Below are 19,185 nucleotides of genomic sequence, written 5' to 3'. Positions count from 1 at the left end.
AGAGTATAACTAAAGATATTCTTTATAGATGTATGTTTTATTTAATCTATACAGCGATTATACAGCACTATCTGTATATATTTTTCTGAATAGAATATATGCTGTAAATTTATCGCACATATAAAGTATTCTTATATACACAACGACATTTCAGTACAGGTCCTGTACAGGTCATGGGTAAAAACACTTGACTGTTCTGGAAGATATATGCCTACTTTATTAAATCTATATGTATTCTATACGAATAGCTATAATTATCCTCTACTAAATAGGTATTAATTCTTTACGTAATCGATACTATATTTCGCCATTTGTACACAAATCTTTAGTAACGTTGAATTATAGACGGGGTAACTAACTCATTAGTGTAGGAAAATAGGATAGTATAGATTCTGTTCAGTTTCCTTTACTGAATCTGTATAAAAGTTGCCTTTCGGATTTGCGCGTGACAAGCTTAGCGAGGTTATGTCATTTTGTTATTGATAGACAAGTCTCATTTCACGTGTGAAACGAGTGTATAATAATTACAAATTATACCTAGTGCCGAAGGAATATGGAGACGTACACTGTGTACCAGTTTATTGGAACTAGCGACACGTGTGTGTTACCTACAAGTTGGGTTAAAGAAGGGCAGGTAAAGTTTTCGAAAATCCATTATGATATATTAATTTTTTTTTAGTTGTAACTTGAAAGAAATTATAGAGCGTCTGGATGTGACAATTTTGTTTAGTTCATTTAATTAACCGGGGGGGTTATCAATAATTTGAGACACAGGATTGCGTAAATTTCATGTTATAGTTTTGGTTCAATTTCTTAGAAGTGTTCTGTTTTTATTTTATTCCTAGAATTTTTTCGATGTAAATTTCTTTTTAAATTTTATTTGCCGTTAACGAGGTATAGCGCGAAGTAGAGATAAGGTTGTCTTCGCAGAATTGCCGGGCGTACGTGCCGTTTAGCAAGAAGTTGAAAAATCGACGCTTCGCGTGATTGGCGGACGGGGTGTGGAAGAAAGGAGAAGGGCTTTTGGCTTAAATAGAAAATTTTGGAAGAGAGCGGGGCTTTTTGGTCGTTACAAAGCCAACCGGCGCTTCTTCGGTTACGTTATTTTTGAATTTTGTGGAAGTTTCTTGCGTAGTGGATCCAGGTTTAATTAGAATTTTGTGTCTGCCGTTTTAAGAAGAATTTTTGAGAAGTTTAAGAAGTTTGTCGTCGTCCTGTTTTTTTTTATTTTTGCGGAAACACGGAAGTTTTGAATTTGTGGGTACCCGAAGAGAGAAGACGTCGGTGTTTGAGTGGTTGGTTTACGTGATTGTGTACGGATACCTCTTTTTATCGGAATACGTTTTTCGGACTAATTTTAAAAGTAAGTAGTAGTTAGTGGTTTGTTTTGTCTTGTTTTTTTTGTAATGTTTGAGTAATTTGTTTTTTTTTGTGTGTGTCATTTATCTGTTTAAAATTGTAACAATTTGTAAAACAGAAATTTACGCAATTTTTTGTTTGAAATTAAACCAGTCATTGCAATCCAGGTTTTGTTTATTAGAGTCAAGGAGAGGTAATTGTCGGCGTCTCTTACTTTGTTTCAAGTTTATTAAATCTGGGGGTAAAGTTTCATATTGGAATTTAAGGATTTGGTTAAGCCACCTATTCATGTCATTGTTGGAATGCTGTAGGGTGGCAGAATCCAGCTGGACCTTGAGATGCGTGTAAAAATTTGGTTTTTTTTAATTACAACTGAGCTAGCTAGAGGTAAATCGTGGGATTCCCAGAAGTGAAGGTTAGGTCTCACAACAATATCTATATGTGTTTAATTTTTTAAGGTAAAATACGATAGCAAAAAAGCATCTGATTATGCCAAAAAGGGAAAAACACCTTACAAAAAATGGACTAGCTATAAAGTTGAACCAATTTGTACTAAATTGTTCGGTAAAGTAACTATATGTACATCTAATTTCTAACTTACTTTCAAATACGAGTACCTTTGTACATACCCTTGATAAATAAAATTCCTCTTTTGCAGATTCTTATGATGCTGCTTATAGGGCAGAATCTGTTTTATTGGAAAAATCTGACTTAGAATCAACCGACATAGAAGCGATCAACAACCCCACACAGGTATTAGATAAAAAAAGACGAAAAAATAAACGTGTAATTCCAAATTGTACCAGTGCTAGAGATGAAAGTGAGCTATCTTCTAGTGAAAATGAGAGTGCCGTTATTGATCTTAATCTACCCCCTGCTCCTGATACAACACTAATAACTATTAACGAAACTGTATCAACTGAAGATCCAGCGAATTATATTCCCGTATACGTGAATAATAATGAGCCTGAAACGGATTTAGGTAATAATGGCATTTACAAAGAAACACCCTCCGAAACACGCATTGAAACAAACTCAATTGATATAACTGACATCAATGATGTTCCATTGTCATTAGCCACTGAAAGACAAGTTAATGATATAAAAGAACTAATTATTGCACAAAATACCAAAATAGAAAATCTTATAGCACTGGTAAATGATATGTCTAAACAATTTAAATAACTTAAACGGGGTAATGAGAAAAATACTGACGCTAATGTGACAACAGCAACGAGATGGAATTTTCCAATGCAGACCATTGATGATATTAAGAAGCTTGACGAAAGTTTGAAAAGTGGAGATGATGATAGTGTGAAAGAATTTGTAAGTAGTACTTGATACCATTGTGCAGAAACAGAAACTGTTTTTGGGTGTATTACCTTTATAATAGTATATACCTACCTGTATATTTATTACTATTATTTGTTTTCAGAAATGTTTTATTCTTCAACTTGGGGGAACTACTTTAAAAACAACAATTAAATTTATAATCAAAGAACTATATTCTATAGAATTACAACAAAATCTAAATTACTCTGGACGGGAGAATAAGTTTTCTACAAAAGATTTAGTTCAAACAAAATTAATCCTTGGTGAGTAGCCAACATTTAAAATGATGAGCTGTACAAATTAATGTTTTATTTTTTATTTTACAGAAGCAATGCAACACAATACACGTAGAACTCAGGTTGAGGCTATCAACGAATACATGTATCACATGCAGCATGTAACTGATCGGGTTCGAGCTATGATGAAGAAAAATAATAAATAAAAAAAATACATGTATTTTCTTTTAATAAAAATACTTGCCTATAAACGTAGCAAAGTGTGATTTATAGGTACAACAAAAAAATTGTTTGCATCTTCATTAGGAAGGCAGCACATTTTGCATATGATTGGGTCTTTTGTTAATGAAATTATCGAAATTTTATCTTCAAAATGACCAAGGAAGAAATAAAATTGTTTATAAATTTCTGTGTTGATTTTTGAGAACACACTTGAATTTATAAAAATTTGTCCTTCAATCACAATAGTACCATTTTGTTTTTTAAAAAAAATCACCTTAATAACTCTTTTAGTGCTCAACATTACACAATTATCACTTTTCCGATTGGTATGAATTTTAAAATTGTGAAATGATGCTTTTATAAATTTGTTGCCTCCAATAGGATGTGTCAACGTTGGTATATTATGTATTGTTTGCAATTTCCTGATTCTATTTTCACATTCAGAATTAGTCGGATGTATTTGTTTAAATTCACTCATTCTATTGGAGCACTGCTGTAATAGACGATTAAAACTGTGCAGTTTCTTTTTTATTACTTTTATAAAGGCTTCATATAGGTAGCAACTGTTTTCATCTAAAGGACCAAGATATTTTGCATCTTCTGCCAAATGCAAAAGTCCGTGAACATTGTAGGTAGCATTTTGTTTACCATAGAGCGTAATAAAATGTTTAACAAAATATTCCAGAAGTGAATGGGCATATGCATTGTATTTATTATGATATAATGGCGATGTCAATATTCGAATTGCCAGGCTTAAGGACATAAAATGCTCAAATGTTTCTTTAGATAAAACATTTTTTAGCACTATAGGTCCTGTGTAAAGCAATAGAACTCTACATTCTGATGCCTTAAAAAAATGAGCATATTTGAAACTCCTTGGTTTCCGTTGAAAGTCATTAGGAGTATACGAGTAACACTTTTCAAGGTGTTGGTTAATAGCAATAACTCTAGAAGCTTGTAATTTCTGGGTACCTGGTTTACCTAACCATATATTCACTATTTTCTTTACAACGCCTTCATCAACCAAATGCATTTTATCAACAGGAAATGTCTTTATCATATCAATGGGTAGTCGTTGTAAGACACTCCGTTCTTTGTTCATATGATGTCCAATATCATCTTCCCCAGATGGTATAACCTTTCTAGTTCTAAAAGCTTCGTCGGTTCTTTGTTCAGACCGAAGATTGGGATAAACAATTTTAGTTTTATTTCCAGAAGACACTGGTTCCCCCTTGATATAACATTTTGAACAACAGTAGTAGCCACCATGACTTTTAATAGCTTTTACAAAAGCCATGGCTGGAGCATCACATATAATAGCTTTTAACTTAACTGGATAAACTATTTCATTCCACAGAAAACCATTTTCTATTAAATCTTTCATTTCTTCAACAAATTCTGATAAATAATTATTGTAAGATTCGGGTTTTTGCAATCCATTAAATATTCCTACCATAAAGACATCAGGCTGTCCATTAAATACATTTGAGAGGCTACCTAAGATTGGCCAAAAAGTTGCTCCACCGCTTGAGGTGATGGGCGTTCCGTCCATGTTAAACGAAAACTGCAAGTATGGTAATTTTAATCTAAGCATATTGGCTCCAAAGCATTCAAAATGCGTATTGAGATAGTCTTTGATTCCCAAGTGAACATAATATCCATTATCCATACGACGAACGTTTACAGCTCTAGGTGTTCTAAGTAATGTTCTTGCATCCAATGGGAGCTCAACATGATTACCGTCGTATACCAAAATTCGTAATAATTTAGAAATTTCAGTTAATTGAATATTCCCATTTATTGCCCATTCACGTAATTTATCAGAAAACGATTTATCGGTCCGCAAATGTTCATCAATTTCTTCAACGTTTTCATCAGACAATGAACCTGATGTGTCTCCTGAATTAGATGCATACTCATCGTCAATACTTGAATTTTCTTCGAGAATTTCACTTGCTATAGTACCACACTGATCGGCACTGATTACATTTGTTGCTTCTACATCTCGAACCAGTGGTTCTATAAAATAATCTTATTGTATTGAGTATTGGATAGGTTAGGTGTCCATTATAATCTTAGTACCTGTAATTGTCTTGCTTCGACGAGTTTGATATCCTCTCGACGTATCAGTTCGTACTTCTGCCCAACGACGACTATCTTTAGTTTTCGGCATGTCAAAATTAATTGAAAAAATAAATTAACTAGCAATGCTAAGTATATACTATATATAACCGTTTTATAACGTACGACGCAGTGGCTCAGTGGGTAAACGGGCCATCAACAAAAATGCAACTGTATGCGCTCGCAGCGGTCATAGGTTCGAATCCCACCAAGTTCCATCCTTCGCATTACACAAGGTACGGTATGTTAATGTGTTTATATAAAAAGACTTCTATACACTTACTAATACCTACAGTGAACATTGCAAAAGGTATATGCCATGAAATTACGAAGAAATATCCAAAGAACAATCATTTTTTATTTAATTATTGTATTTGCAACTTGTATTCATAAAAATACACTATAGGTACATTTACGAATACATAACTAATACACTACGGGAGTTATTCGCTTGGGTAAATTTTTAATGCAGATAACATAAAGAGAAATATACTCTTAAGTACTGATTTCGATATATCTACCCTGTATAGCGAATGTATAGTCCGTCTGTATTGCTGCGGTGCCGATTTGATAAATTCAACTTTATTCAATCTAAATCCAAAATGTATGGTGGTGATAGAGAATCGATAAATTCTACCTTTATTGTATCTATACCCAGAATGTATTCAAACCCGTATCGTCGCTGTACCAAAAGAATATAGGCAATCTTTATAGACTAACGATTTTATTAAAGATCCGATACAGTTTATATACAGTTTGGTTATACGGGTTAGGACTCTGGGGCTAGATAGTTCAAATATTACGTTGTTTATAAAATGTTGGAAGTTTTTCAGTTATTATACTTACAACACTTATTACATTGAATTGTAGTTATTGTATTTTGTATTGTTATGTGCTAAACCTAAACGTTTTGCGTAATAAATTAAAGTACTTAGATCTAATATATTATATATTGACAGTATTTATTGTAAAATATGTAATACATCAATTTGCCTTTGCCGCTAACCGCTTTGTCTCTTCTTCTTCAGCAATAGACAACTTAATCCTTTATTTTTTATTTTGAAATATAATCAGGTACCTTTAACGTACCAATTTAGAGCTAGAGGGGATATTTAAATTTGGCACTTTATCCGAGCACAACGTTCCCAAATTATCTTGTCATAAACCTCCCCAAATTTAAGTTTTGGATATACAAACAGTACTTTATTTATTTACCAACATAAGACAGATATTTATAAAGGGCCCTTTGTCCCTAGAGTTCGTCATTCAGCTCGGTTAGCTCACTTTATAACTTTAACTTTTCCTAAATGAACAACTCAAGCGTTATCAACGCTAAATCTAATTCATAAAAGTTCGTATATAACAGTTTTTTTCACAACACAATGGAATCACCGTAACGACAGGTTGAACTTCCACAGCATAAACCTAGAGGAACGGTATTAAAATAATTCAGGTGATTTAAAAACAAAAAATGCCCGTACTCACAGAGTCAGTGAAACCCACATATGTATAGCCTCGCAAACGCGAGAATAATGCAGAAACCACCAATCGGGAATCCACAATGACAAAGACTAAAGTTTAAATCACCAGAAATAGTGAAATACTTGGGAATTGCAATTAGAACTTACATAGTTTTCACTTACGCTGTTTAACGTGACGAACTATGGCATGCTTGCCGGAAAAGGAAATTGGCAAAGAATCCATCGGGAGTTGGCGCCAGCTAACTCAATGACAAATGAAATAAATTACGGTGAACATAAAACAAATCCGATTGTTTCTGTAATACTGAAAATAAACTGTCACACCTCTTTCTCTCCCGGCAGCAGGGGCGGTTTTATACATCCACTCAGGGGGGGGGGGGGGGGGCGAAAATAAAAAAGCTAAGTACAGTCGTGAGTCGCAGTCTGGACAATACACGATTCCGCCCCTGCCGGCATTATTTTGTACCTATTTTACTTTTCCGTCAGGTGGTTTGTGGTTAGGTCTATTTAATTCGATTATTATGTAAACCTAATGAAATAAAAAAAAAACAATTGAGCAGTATGTTTAGGGGGGGCGATCGCCCCTGTCGCCCCCCCTAAAAACCGCCCCTGCCCGACAGGAGGGAAACTACCGGTTTTCTCACTATTGAAAACACACACAGTGAAAAATTTAAAATCTTGAAAACCCACCCCCGTATAAAAGTGAAACATTAGGTGGTTGGTTGGTTGGGGATCATTTTCTGGATCGTAGCAATAACATGGGCTAACGAATTTTTCCGATCCATTTCCTCTTTTTCTTTCGCTTTATCTATCTCTACACACTGTCTTCTTTTCCTTCATACAGTGATATTCATAATGTAGAAGTAGACATAGGGATTTTTTATAGGAATTTCCTATGTCTACTTTTACATGATGTCTCCTGAAAGACGCCTACTTTTATGCAACCAAAATAACTTCTTGAAACAAATAAAGATCTGGCTGTCATCATATTAATTATTAATTTGATTTTGAATATTGTTGCTTTAGCTTCACAGAAAATAACTGTTATCGGCAGATCCTCATTTGTTGTAGGTAGTTACTTTGGTTGCATAAAATTAGGCGTCTTTCAGGAGACATTTTGTCATGTAAAAGTAGACATAGGAAATTCCCAAGGTTAGTAGAGAGAGTAGGTTGCCTCGTAACTTTAGAGAGACGCGTCATCGAGAATCCGGAAGTCCCATTTGATTGGTGTTTAAATTTTCGTTGACTTTGACAGTTATATTTGAACTGTGTAAGTACTTAATTGTCAGACAGTGCTGAAGACTCTTTACGAATACTTATTATAATTCGATTGAATACTTACTGTTGGATACTTAAGTATCAATATAGGGTATTAGATGCCGGATGGAAATCTTTGTGACGTTGTTATATGCAATAGCAGCTCCAACAAATCGAAAGCAAATGGATCGCAGATTCAGTTTTTTGCTTTTCCAAAAGGTAATTCCTGTATTACAAAAATAATGGGATATAAAGTGCAATGGAAAGGGGAACCTGAACCCCGTATGCAATAGACTGTGCATTTCCCGGCCGAAGACTATGAAGATGAAATGTAAGCTATTTTGAATAAAGTGTGTTTTCGCCAGCATGTTTCTTTCTATGCAATACAAGAACTTTTCAGCACATCCATGTAAAGTAGGTACCATTTCGATCCATTTTGCATTTTTTGAACTTGCTCTGTTGTTGTTGCGTTAATAATTAATTTTTATGATGTGGACAAAATGGGATTCTGGGTGACGTCATTCGCGTATTTTAATACTGGACATTTATTGGCTGAAAGTTACGGGGCAACCTACTTTCTCTATTAACCTTGGGAAATTCCTATAGGAAATCCCTATGCCTACTTTTTATACATGAATATTACTGTATACATATGTTGGGTGGGGTTTTTCATTTTCGTAAGTATATCTGTCGTTTAGGTACCATGGGGTTGGTTCTGTATCACGATGCTTGTTTACTGTTGGATAGCAACAGGATAAATATGAACGTGAGATATAAAACTTGTCAGTGTATTGAACCATTTTCATTATAGTAAATATTAATTGTGTATATTAAAGCCTATAATTATTGTTCACCCGTACTACAGGCAAGTATACAACAAATTGGCGACGAGGATTATTGGTGTAGCACTTCGCATTACAGTTGCAGATATTTTTTTCGAATTAAATTTACACGAAAGAAAACATGGCATCGGAAAAAGTTTATGAAGCATTAGTGGATCTCTTGCATCAACAAGATCGTAGACTTCAACTGTTGGAGCACACATTGAAGGAAACCGTATCTACCAATCCATCATCAGTGTCCAACAGTAGTGAATTGATCATCGAGGCTTTGGCAAACAGCATAAAGGAATTTTCATACGATCCAGAAGACCACAACACGTTTGACAAGTGGTACAATCGATATGAAGACACCTTTATCGCAGCCAAGACTCAAATCAATGAGGATGCACAAATCAGACTTCTGTTGCGGAAACTCGATCATCCATCTCATACGAAATATGTCAACTATATACTGCCCCGTACAGTGAAAGATTTCAACTTCGAAGAGACCGTGAAGAAACTCAAGGCGATATTATGTCCACAGACATCATTTTTCAACCGACGTTTCAATTGTCTTCAAATGAAGAAGAAAGATTCAGACGATTTCGTAACATATGCAGGGAAAGTGAATCGAAACATAGAAGACTTCATTTTCTCCGAGCTGGGTGTCGAACAATTTAAATGCTTAATCTTTATATCAGGACTTCAATCACACAAGGACAGTGACATCCGTGCTAGATTATTACGTAGATTGGATACTCACACTACCGAAAATCCTATTGAGCTACATCATTTGGTTCAGGAGTGCCAGAAGATGATCGCATTGAAACAAGATACGGCACTGGTAGAAAACAAAAATCCAGTTGTCTCTAAGGTAGAATACAAGAAACATCCGCATCCACGTAATAACAATAAGCAACCAACTGCGACGGATTTACCGAAATATCCATGTTGGAAATGTGGTGGAATGCATTTTGTGAAATCGTGTGAATTTATCAAACACACATGCACCGATTGTAAGGGTGTAGGCCATAAGGAAGGTTATTGCAAGAGCGGTAAACAGAACAATTCTCATCAGGGGTATAAATCGAATCCCAAAGCAGGGAAAGGCAAATCTGTCGCTCAAACCAAACACGTAAGCATTCCCAATGTTCATAAAGTGAATTTCCAACATAAAAGAAAGTATGCTACCGTACATATTAATGGTAAAATGACGAAGCTTCAATTGGATACCGCATCAGATATCACCATTATATCATCAGATATTTGGAAACAAATTGATGTACCAAAACTGAACACACGTCATTTCAAGCGAAAAATGCATCAGGAGATCCTCTAGAGATAATTGGCAGTTTCTATTGTGACATAACTCTCAACGAGATCACAAAGAAAGGCAAATGCTATGTCACTTCTATTCCTGAACTCAATTTGCTTGGTATCGATTGGATGGATTTATTCGATCTCTGGTCTCAGCCATTAAATGCTGTATGCAGTGCGGTAACAACAGATGAGGAAGTTCCTCATGAGTATATCAACATATTGGCTGAACAGTTCCCAGACGTATTTTCAAAGCAGCTTGGCCTCTGCACAAAAACCAAAGTTAAATTACATGTCCTGCCAGGAACAAAGCCAACTTACATATCTAAACGACCTGTATCTTATTCAGCATTGCCATTAGTAGATCAGGAATTAAAACGTTTAGAAGAAATGAACATCATTGAAAAGGTGGAATATTCACTCTGGGCGACACCGATTGTCGTTGTACACAAATCAAATGGAAAAATCCGAATATGTGCAGATTATTCCACGGGCTTAAATACAGCACTCCAACCTAATAGTCATCCACTACCACTTCCAGAAGACATATTCGCATCATTAACCGGAAACAAATATTTCTCCGTTATTGATTGTCGGAAGCGTATTTTCAACTGGCTGTAGATGAAGAATCGCAAGAACTTCTGACCATTAATACACATCGCGGCCTATACAAATTTAAAAGGTTACCTTTTGGAGTCAAAACAGCGCCTGGTGTTTTTCAAAATATTATTGACGCAATGATTGGTGATTTACCATTCGTCCAATCATATTTAGACGATTTAATTATCTTCAGTAAAAATGTTACTGACCATAAATATCATCTAACAAAAATAATGAGCAGAATCCAACAATATGGATTCACTCTTCAAACACAGAAGTGTCAATTGTTCACATCGGAAGTAAAATTTCTAGGTCAAATTATCAGTGAACACGGTTTGAAACCAGACCCCAATAAGATTGACTGCATCAGAAGAATGCCTATACCTACCAACATCAGTGAGCTACGTTCATTTCTGGGTGCTATAAATTTTTATGGTAAATTTATTCATAAAATGAGCCAACTCAGAGGCCCACTTGACGTTCTACTCAAGAAGAACACTACATGGTATTGGACTCCGGATCAACAATCGGCATTCGATAAACTGAAGGAAGTATTACAGAGTGATCTTCTACTCACTCACTATGATCCGTTACTTCCAATAATAGTTGCAGCAGATGCCAGCAATCAAGGGATTGGTGCTGTGATTATGCACGAACTCCCCAACAAGAGTCGAAAAGCAATATTTCATTCTTCTCGTACACTGACAGAAACTGAGAAGAAATACAGCCAAATTGAAAAAGAAGCACTTGGTCTCATTTATGCAGTTACCAAATTTCACAAATACATATTTGGTCGTCATTTCACATTGGAGACTGATCACAAGCCGCTTCTACATATCTTTGGAAATAAGAAGGGTATACCGATCTACACTGCAAATAGATTACAGAGATGGGCGTGTACGTTACTTCTTTACGATTTCGACATAACATACATTAATACTGATTCATTTGGCTATGCAGATTTTTTATCACGACTCATCGATTCTCAACCAAGATCTGAAGAAGATTCCGTCATCGCTTCAGTATACACAGAAATCGTTATCAACAGCATTCAGACGAATACTGTCACTTACCTTCCAGTGTTATTCAATGAAATCGAACAGGAATCCAAAAATGATTCTAATATCACGACAGTCATTGAATACATGAGTTCGGGCTGGCCATCTAACAAGAAGGAAATTAGTACTGACCTTCTACCATTTTTTAATAGGAGAGACGAATTATCCGTAGTTCGTAACACCTTAATGCTTGGAGAAAGAGTGGTGATTCCTACTTCACTCAGGACCAGAGTCTTGAAACACATTCACAAGGGTCATCCAGGAATAGAACGATCCAAAGCACTAGCCCGCAGTTACGTTTATTATCCAGGAATTGATAAGGATATAGAGAGGTTAGTTAAAGAATGTACTAAGTGCATGGAGACCCGTACATTACCTCATAAGACTAATCTCAAATCATGGCCTGTTCCACAAAATGTATGGGAACGTATACATATAGATTATGCAGGACCACTGCATGACAAAATTTTCTTTCTCATCGTGGACGCTAAAAGTAAATGGCCTGAAATATTCATTCCTTCAAATTCCACTACTACAAGTACTATTACATGTATGAAAGATGCATTTTCGAGATTTGGAATACCAAAAACGGTAGTTTCAGACAATGGATCGCAGTTCAGCAGCCATCAGTTCCAAGAATTTTGCAAATTACATGGCATTGAACACATAAAGACGCCTGCTTATCATCCACAATGCAACGGTTAGGCTGAGAGATTCGTATATACTTTTAAAAGAGCGATCAAACGTATTAATGATGGAGAGGGGGTCGTAAATGCTTTAAACACCTTCTTAACCACTTACCGCTACATTCCAAATAAAACACTCGATGGAAAATCACCCGCCGAACTTATGTTGGGACGAAAATCAAGGAACATATTGGACCTCATGAAATACTCAAACACATGTGGTATAAAGGATCAACATAAGATTGAACAAGAAAGGCAATTTAACAAGCGACATGGAGCTAAATCGCGCTCATTCGCTAAAGGTGAATTTGTATATGTGAAACGTCATATTGGTAATCATTGGAGATGGTATCCAGGTACGATCGTTGAACAGATCGGTTCCGTTTTGTACAACGTCTCGCTTGATGGTGAATGGAATCAACCACAAGTCCGGGTTCATACAAATCAACTGATTCATCGATCATCGACAAAAGATAGCCCACCAGATGACGTTCACTCCAAACTTCCATTGGATATTCTACTCGAGGAATTCGATAATATACCCGAACCAGAACAAGAAACATTTCTTACACCAGTATCACCAATTAGGGATGTTTCTGAAAATGTTAACCCTTCTATTATCATGCCACGTCCAGTAGCCACTGTACCCAGACCAACTAGAATTCGTGAAGCACCAGGGTATCTCAGCGACTATGTGCTTTTCTAAAAAAAGGGGGTGTTGGATAGCAACAGGATAAATAGGAACGTGAGATATAAAACTTGTCAGTGTATTGAACCATTTTCATTATAGTAAATATTAATTGTGTATATCAAAGCCTATAATTATTGTTCACCCGTACTACAGGCAAGTATACAACATTTACATCAGACTGAATGCATCCCATTTATAATAGATTTGCGCTCTGATCAACAATTGGCTCCAAATAATTAGTTCCGTTCTTATATGTATAAGTATATATTTATTTAAGATGCAAAAGTTGACGTGGAATTTATTCTAAATTTGACACCCAGGTCACAAAATATACAATTCTGCAGACTCAGTCGGGGAAAGTCACAGTAAGATATCCGTACACTTTATCAAACACTACAATCATAATTGCACCTCCTGGTCCCAATCGAAGAACTTTCGGTAGAAGACCCTTATATAAAGCGCCAAATCTAGAACAAATGAATCATTGAATGCTACTTATTGACCTTTCCCACCCTTCTTCTTTATAAACTATCGCAAGCGTTCCAAACAGGCTTTTGTATTTAACTTGACCAGGAACTGGTTGAGGACCCTGAATTCTAGACTTCGCCACATCAAAGGGTATATTGGCTATTGATCCTATTACTCCAGAAATGAATCCACAGCCTACTGTCTTAAGAAATTCTCCTGTGGGATCCTTAAATCTTTTGTTATACGGACGTGGTAAAAAATGTGAAATACCTTCGCGGGCGGCAATACGGCTTTGAGATTGTTGTAAATGCCGAAATAAAATAAATTAAATAATCCATGTCTCCATATCGTTGCCGAAAGACCCTTGTTTAAGCCCTTTAATCCAAGACCGTGTTGTTTAACAATTTCCTTGGTAGTTGCCCACGTGCCTTTCGTTTCCTTGCCTGAACCTCGGCTGGCTTGCAGGGTTACTTTGACTACCTCAAATGGGTTTGCTACGAACGCTTCCGTTATACCACAAAGTGTACCTGCCATAACAAAAGTCTAAAAAGTGGTTGGCATTATGCGACAGTTCGAAATTAAAATACATACCAAAGGTGTGGCTTTTCCGTCGAACATAAGCAGTCTTTTGTACTGCTCAAAGCTCACAAACTAGCAACGAAGCGTTAAATTCTGTACGGACAATTTTAATTTACCTTTAGCGCTCTTTTTGGCGTTTCCGCCATGATTGGAGGAATGATCCCTTTCCAAAATGAACCCAATCCTTCGTGTTTGTACATTTTCTTCACACAGTCTACGATGCCAGTGTAATAAGTAGGATCATTTGGATTCGCATTGGGCTTAACGGTTTGAATTTGGAGTCGCGTTTTAATAAGATCTAAAGGGTGCATTATGCATACCTCCGTAAACCCTGTGGAGATAATTAGGTTCGCAATTGAAAGAGGCGACGCTTACCGGCACTTCCTCCGGCCGCGGTTTGTAACGCGGCCTGTTTAAGAACTTTTTTCGACATTGTAATTTTGATGTAAATCTTAAAATTTAGAAAAATTGTGACAATGAGTAGCATCAATTTTCATTTTGACGTTATGAAAATAGACAAAGCAAAATCAGAGCTTACTAAAGTGCATGGGTTGGTAATGTGAAATGGAATGGAAGGGTTTCCAAAATATTTTCTACTGGGATGTGCACCGGTAGCGCTGCTTTACTTTAGCATTAGATTGGACATGAAAACTGGGCAAGCAGACCAGACGTCGTGAAGAGTTCAGGGATTGTTGCGTTAAATCTTCACAGTCTAATTAATCCAACTAATTACCGAGTGTAATAGCATTGAGTAATAAATCTGAATATTATGCAATGGTAATAGCAATTATCCGTAAATAGGTAGTAAATATGCACATTGGCTTCTATATTTTTTGGGAATAGTGGGACATTGTAAGGGAAGTGTTTCGTAGTCAAATAATTTTTTTATTCTTATAGGAAGGTACTGCATTGCGGTAAGAAATTACCCCTCACTTTCTTGACAAATAAAACCTCGATGATGACGATCGGTCTATCTCTAGGTACTCTCGTTTCTGGTTAAACAACTGAATCGATTGGAACCAAATTTGGTACACCTATTATTACACACAGAATGATGAGTTGGACAGAAACACGCATGCGCAAGTGTGTCAAAGTAACAAAAAACTGTCACTTTTTGACATTTTCCATATTATGGTTTAACTATTGCACCGAATTGAACCTAATTTAGTCCATAAGGTTCTATACACATTTTACTAGGACTGAAATAAATTTAGGTAGACAAATCGCGATTAAGCAAATAATTATAAATCATAATTTTCTGATGTCACAAATAATTATCTTAATGTACAAGTCGTGAATTACATGTAGGTATTTTTGGTAACCACGTATTTTACTAAAACATCAAGTCATTCCTGTATTGCTTAGTTTGAAAATTTACTGATAAATAAATATGTGAATGAATAAATAAATAAATAAGTAAATACATAAATAAATAAATAAATAAATAATGTACCTAATTAGAGAATGACTGAAATCGCCCTTTCGCGCTATTTCTCTCGGCGGCGCGCTAGATTTCAATATTGTTTCCATGGAAACAACGGGACGGGGGTTATTTTTGACGTCTAAATTAAATTTAGAATTTTCAGATTTTATAAACATTTAGGTATATGGCTTCTGCTATAAAATAAGGTTTTGTATATTATACACGACGATTAAGGGAAACTAACATTTCGGGAAAGTTAGTTCACTCGATGGTTAAAGCATCCCTTTATCGTATTGTATAAGAAAAAAAACTACTTTTTTGCTTCGCGGTTTATTGGAAGGAAGGTCTTCGGAAGAAGGACGACTCTAAGGATTTGCGATATTCCCGCTACGTTATCTCTCGCGAGACTACCCTTATGTCGCGGGGTGGATCTTGCGACCTAATTGACCACCCCTCGAATTCATTTTCCACGGAACCAAATCCACCGCCAGATGGCAATCGTCTATACACATCAGAATTTGATTTTGTGATTACAAGTATTATTTCTATGTAACATCATTTAATTATTATTGGTGAAGGAACAAATTTTCCATAAAATGGAGCAGTGAGGTGGAATAGTTACCACGGTACCTATTCGTATATTAAACATTTCATTGTGTTGTTAAAAGTTAACTCTTTGCTGTTCGAGGTGATGGTGTAAGTCGACCAGCTCAGTTTTCAATTTATGGAAAATATCCGACAGCCTGTAAAGGATGAAGATAATTAACAGATCAAATCATTGTCAAACTCACCCTCTTTCGTAATTTTGAGCTGACCTGTCGTCGTTACATGTCTGAGTGCTTCGTGTATCTTGTCCCGCTTGAGTAGAGGCTGTTATTTTGTCCGGCTCCTTAAATTAAAAAGGAGTTTTACTAAACTGAGGGCTGAGGCTAAACATCATTATTGCAAATGAGGGAGGCGGGTTAGAGACAAACTCCAAAGTCATTATGAGCTTTTATTGGAACTCTATAAAAATAGTTAACAATTGAAAATTCATTTCAATAGCGCCTTGAGAAGCTGTAACTGTTGAAATCTCCTTGCCAAGCGTCAAAAGGATGCAGCACGACCTTTTTTGGTTCACTACCCTCAATCGAATAATCAAAAGGGACTGGCCAAGGTTTTGATGCACTTTCATTATCAACTAAGTGATGCAGTTGGTTGGGGAGGATATTTGAGTACAACGGATGCGAGATTGTGCTTGCGCTTCTTGCTTCACCTCTACTCTGTGTTCGGAACTCGACATTCTTCCGCGCTTTTGGTCGTTGGAGCGCGTTGAGGTTTAATTTGAGCCGAAAATTTTGATTGTCAGCGTCGTCTTTCACTTTGGCCAGGCCCGAATCGGACGGCGGACACTCGTCCGAACATTTCTGAACATCGTACTCCTCATATCGCGATATCTCGTCGGGGAAATTTTGCGAAAACTTCACGGGCGGCTTTTCCTCCGGAGCAATGTATTTATATCCTTGTTGGTCCGTCATTGGGTACGCTTTCCAAAATTTGCTGACGGATTCTTTAAATTTATCTTTCGCGGTGTCGCTATTGCGCGATGGTTCTACGGCGATTTGTCTCGTGCTCTCGGAATAGTCCTGATAGTGTTCAGGATCATTGTAGTCTTCTTTTAGGTCGTTCTTCTCTTCGACTTCGTAGTCGTAATCGCTGTACGATTGTGGGCGCTCGTTTTCATTGTGGACGTTTAACGACTTGGGGGGAACTGGGAGTTTTGGGGGAGAGGGCGCTGGGGGTGGAGGTGGCGGTGGAGACGGTTTCGGTGGCGCAGCAGGTGGAGGGGGTGGTGGTGGAGCAGGAGCAGGAGGAGGAACTGGTGCTGGCGTTGTTACTAGACCTTTATTCCAGCTGAAGTTAATACTAAAACTTTTTTGAAACCTTGGAGGTGGGGCAGGTGCTGCTGCAGGTTTGGGTGGTGCTTGTGGTGGAGGTGCAGCCGGAACAGGCTTTGGTGATGGTGGTGGTGGAGGAGGTGCGGCGGGTGCAGGTTTTGGTGCTGGGGGTGAGGGTTTGGCGGGTGGTGGAGGAGGATTTGGAGCGGCCGGAGCAGGTGGTACTTTCGGCGCCACAGGTGGTGGTGCTGCCGATGTAGCTGCTGGGAGCACAGAAGGACGCTTTAGTAAATCATATCCAAATGCATCAGCAACACTACGTAACACAATTTCGATTGTTCGTTTGTCACGACCTACCACATTAGCACTTGCGGATCTAAATTCACTTGACACTAGAATTGTGCATATTACTATACAGATAGTTGACGTCATGTCCAAACCATGTCTGCGTATATTGTTACTATCTGCCCGAAACTACGGACTGAAACCGATATCGGATTAAATACTACTAAACTGCAGTATTTTGCCATATAACAATTTCACTTGTTACAATTGACTTGTTACAGGGAAAGGGTTTTTTTCTGTTTAGTTTTGCGCGAAAGTCGATTATATAATCCATTATCCTAACGAATGAACAAGAACGAATAGAACTCCAACCAATCTACAAAAGACTGCAGTAATCGTATGCAATACTTGTAAGAAGTTTCAATTGCAAAATAAAGTACCTATAATCTTTTTGCGTGAAAAATAAATAGAACACCACGATTTAGAGTGATTTCTTTACCGCTTTTAGCACAGTTCAATAATCAATGAGTCAACCAAAAACTTCATATGCGAATTAAATTCTTTCAATTACTTTCTTTTTTTATTATGTTCATCACGTAGATACGCACAATATCAATAAACTTATACGGATACTGGAAGCCTTAATTTCTATTACGAAATTTTAATTTCCCTTTTCAATTGACATTCAGGGCAACGCTTATCGGATCCGATCAAAGAGACTTGCAAATTTCTCTAACATTCGACATTATACCTATGCTGTAGGTACATACTGAAGGCATCGAGAAAATCTCATTGTCGTCGGTATTGTACCTTGGACAAATCAACATCAAATGTCATTAACCTCGATATGAATATCAACAACTTTTCCCCAAACTAAAAATAAATAAATTCACCTCACCTTGGCCATAAATCTTTTCGTGGTTCAAGTATTATTAAACTTGCATTCATTCATAAATTAATATTTTAGTTATACATTTAAATATGGGTTAATAAAACGGTAATTCATGCAAGATACGATTATACTCCAAGCTGGGAATGCGCATTTTCCCCTGTTTGGACCATGGTGTAAACCCAGAGAATCCAAATTTGAATTTTTCTGGCTCTATAAAATCAAACAGGAAACAATGAAAACTGCAGACAAATGCATAAATAAATCAATAAATAAAATAGTGGAAAAACGAGCAGTTTGTGGTTTATAGGTAGGTACTGGTTCGACAGTCCAATTTTGGCGAGTTTTCCAGCATTTTGAGATGATTTTGAATGTAATGTTTATGTAATGATAATTTCTCATCAACAAAAAACCTATTGTGATTCGTTTTCGAGTGATTGGCGCTAGTTTTTTTTTAAATATATGTACGCCAATATCGAAAAT

At 36.6% G+C, this 19,185-nt stretch overlaps 4 protein-coding genes and 1 long non-coding RNA gene across 5 annotated transcripts; 4 read left to right on the top strand and 1 right to left on the bottom strand.

The window, feature by feature from the left end:
* The first annotated feature begins 1,698 nt into the window (after positions 1 to 1,698).
* Positions 1,699 to 3,192, top strand: LOC116168632. Its single transcript, XR_004144803.1, has 5 exons — positions 1,699 to 1,746; positions 1,818 to 1,923; positions 2,018 to 2,685; positions 2,795 to 2,954; positions 3,018 to 3,192. It is a non-coding gene; the product is annotated as an uncharacterized LOC116168632 (long non-coding RNA).
* A 5,779-nt stretch (positions 3,193 to 8,971) lies between these two features.
* On the top strand, positions 8,972 to 10,168 carry LOC116168991. The gene has a single exon (XM_031485023.1). The coding sequence runs from the start codon at positions 8,972 to 8,974 to the stop codon at positions 10,166 to 10,168; it is 1,197 nt and encodes a 398-aa protein (XP_031340883.1).
* A 1,030-nt stretch (positions 10,169 to 11,198) lies between these two features.
* On the top strand, positions 11,199 to 12,509 carry LOC116168990 (uncharacterized protein K02A2.6-like). The gene has a single exon (XM_031485022.1). The coding sequence runs from the start codon at positions 11,199 to 11,201 to the stop codon at positions 12,507 to 12,509; it is 1,311 nt and encodes a 436-aa protein (XP_031340882.1).
* Positions 12,510 to 12,653: 144 nt separating this feature from the next.
* Positions 12,654 to 13,196, top strand: LOC116168989. Its single transcript, XM_031485021.1, has one exon. The coding sequence runs from the start codon at positions 12,654 to 12,656 to the stop codon at positions 13,194 to 13,196; it is 543 nt and encodes a 180-aa protein (XP_031340881.1).
* Positions 13,197 to 13,462: 266 nt separating this feature from the next.
* Positions 13,463 to 14,764, bottom strand: LOC116168936 (mitochondrial 2-oxodicarboxylate carrier-like). The gene is made up of 6 exons (XM_031484947.1): positions 14,604 to 14,764; positions 14,345 to 14,559; positions 14,241 to 14,300; positions 13,920 to 14,192; positions 13,694 to 13,875; positions 13,463 to 13,648 (listed from the first exon to the last, which is right to left on the bottom strand). The coding sequence occupies exons 1-6, from the start codon at positions 14,713 to 14,715 to the stop codon at positions 13,528 to 13,530; spliced, it is 963 nt and encodes a 320-aa protein (XP_031340807.1). The 5' UTR covers positions 14,716 to 14,764; the 3' UTR covers positions 13,463 to 13,527.
* Between the last annotated feature and the right edge of the window lie 4,421 nt (positions 14,765 to 19,185).

Source organism: Photinus pyralis, unplaced genomic scaffold, assembly GCF_008802855.1.
Source record: "Photinus pyralis isolate 1611_PpyrPB1 unplaced genomic scaffold, Ppyr1.3 Ppyr1.4_LG4, whole genome shotgun sequence".
In the NCBI taxonomy this organism is placed as follows: Eukaryota; Metazoa; Arthropoda; class Insecta; order Coleoptera; family Lampyridae; genus Photinus; species Photinus pyralis.
Note: the sequence above shows the minus strand (reverse complement) of the source record. Positions and strands in the feature narration are given on the sequence as shown.

Coding starts and splice junctions, on each gene's coding strand:
- LOC116168989 (XM_031485021.1), top strand. CDS start 12,654: ATGTTGGGACGAAAATCAAGGAACATATTGGACCTCATGAAATACTCA.
- LOC116168991 (XM_031485023.1), top strand. CDS start 8,972: ATGGCATCGGAAAAAGTTTATGAAGCATTAGTGGATCTCTTGCATCAA.
- LOC116168936 (XM_031484947.1), bottom strand. CDS start 14,715: ATGCTACTCATTGTCACAATTTTTCTAAATTTTAAGATTTACATCAAA. Junction 14,301..14,344: donor CGCCAAAAAGAGCGCTAAAG/GTAAATTAAAAT, acceptor CTTCGTTGCTAG/TTTGTGAGCTTTGAGCAGTA. Junction 13,649..13,693: donor ATAGTTTATAAAGAAGAAGG/GTGGGAAAGGTC, acceptor CATTTGTTCTAG/ATTTGGCGCTTTATATAAGG.
- LOC116168990 (XM_031485022.1), top strand. CDS start 11,199: ATGAGCCAACTCAGAGGCCCACTTGACGTTCTACTCAAGAAGAACACT.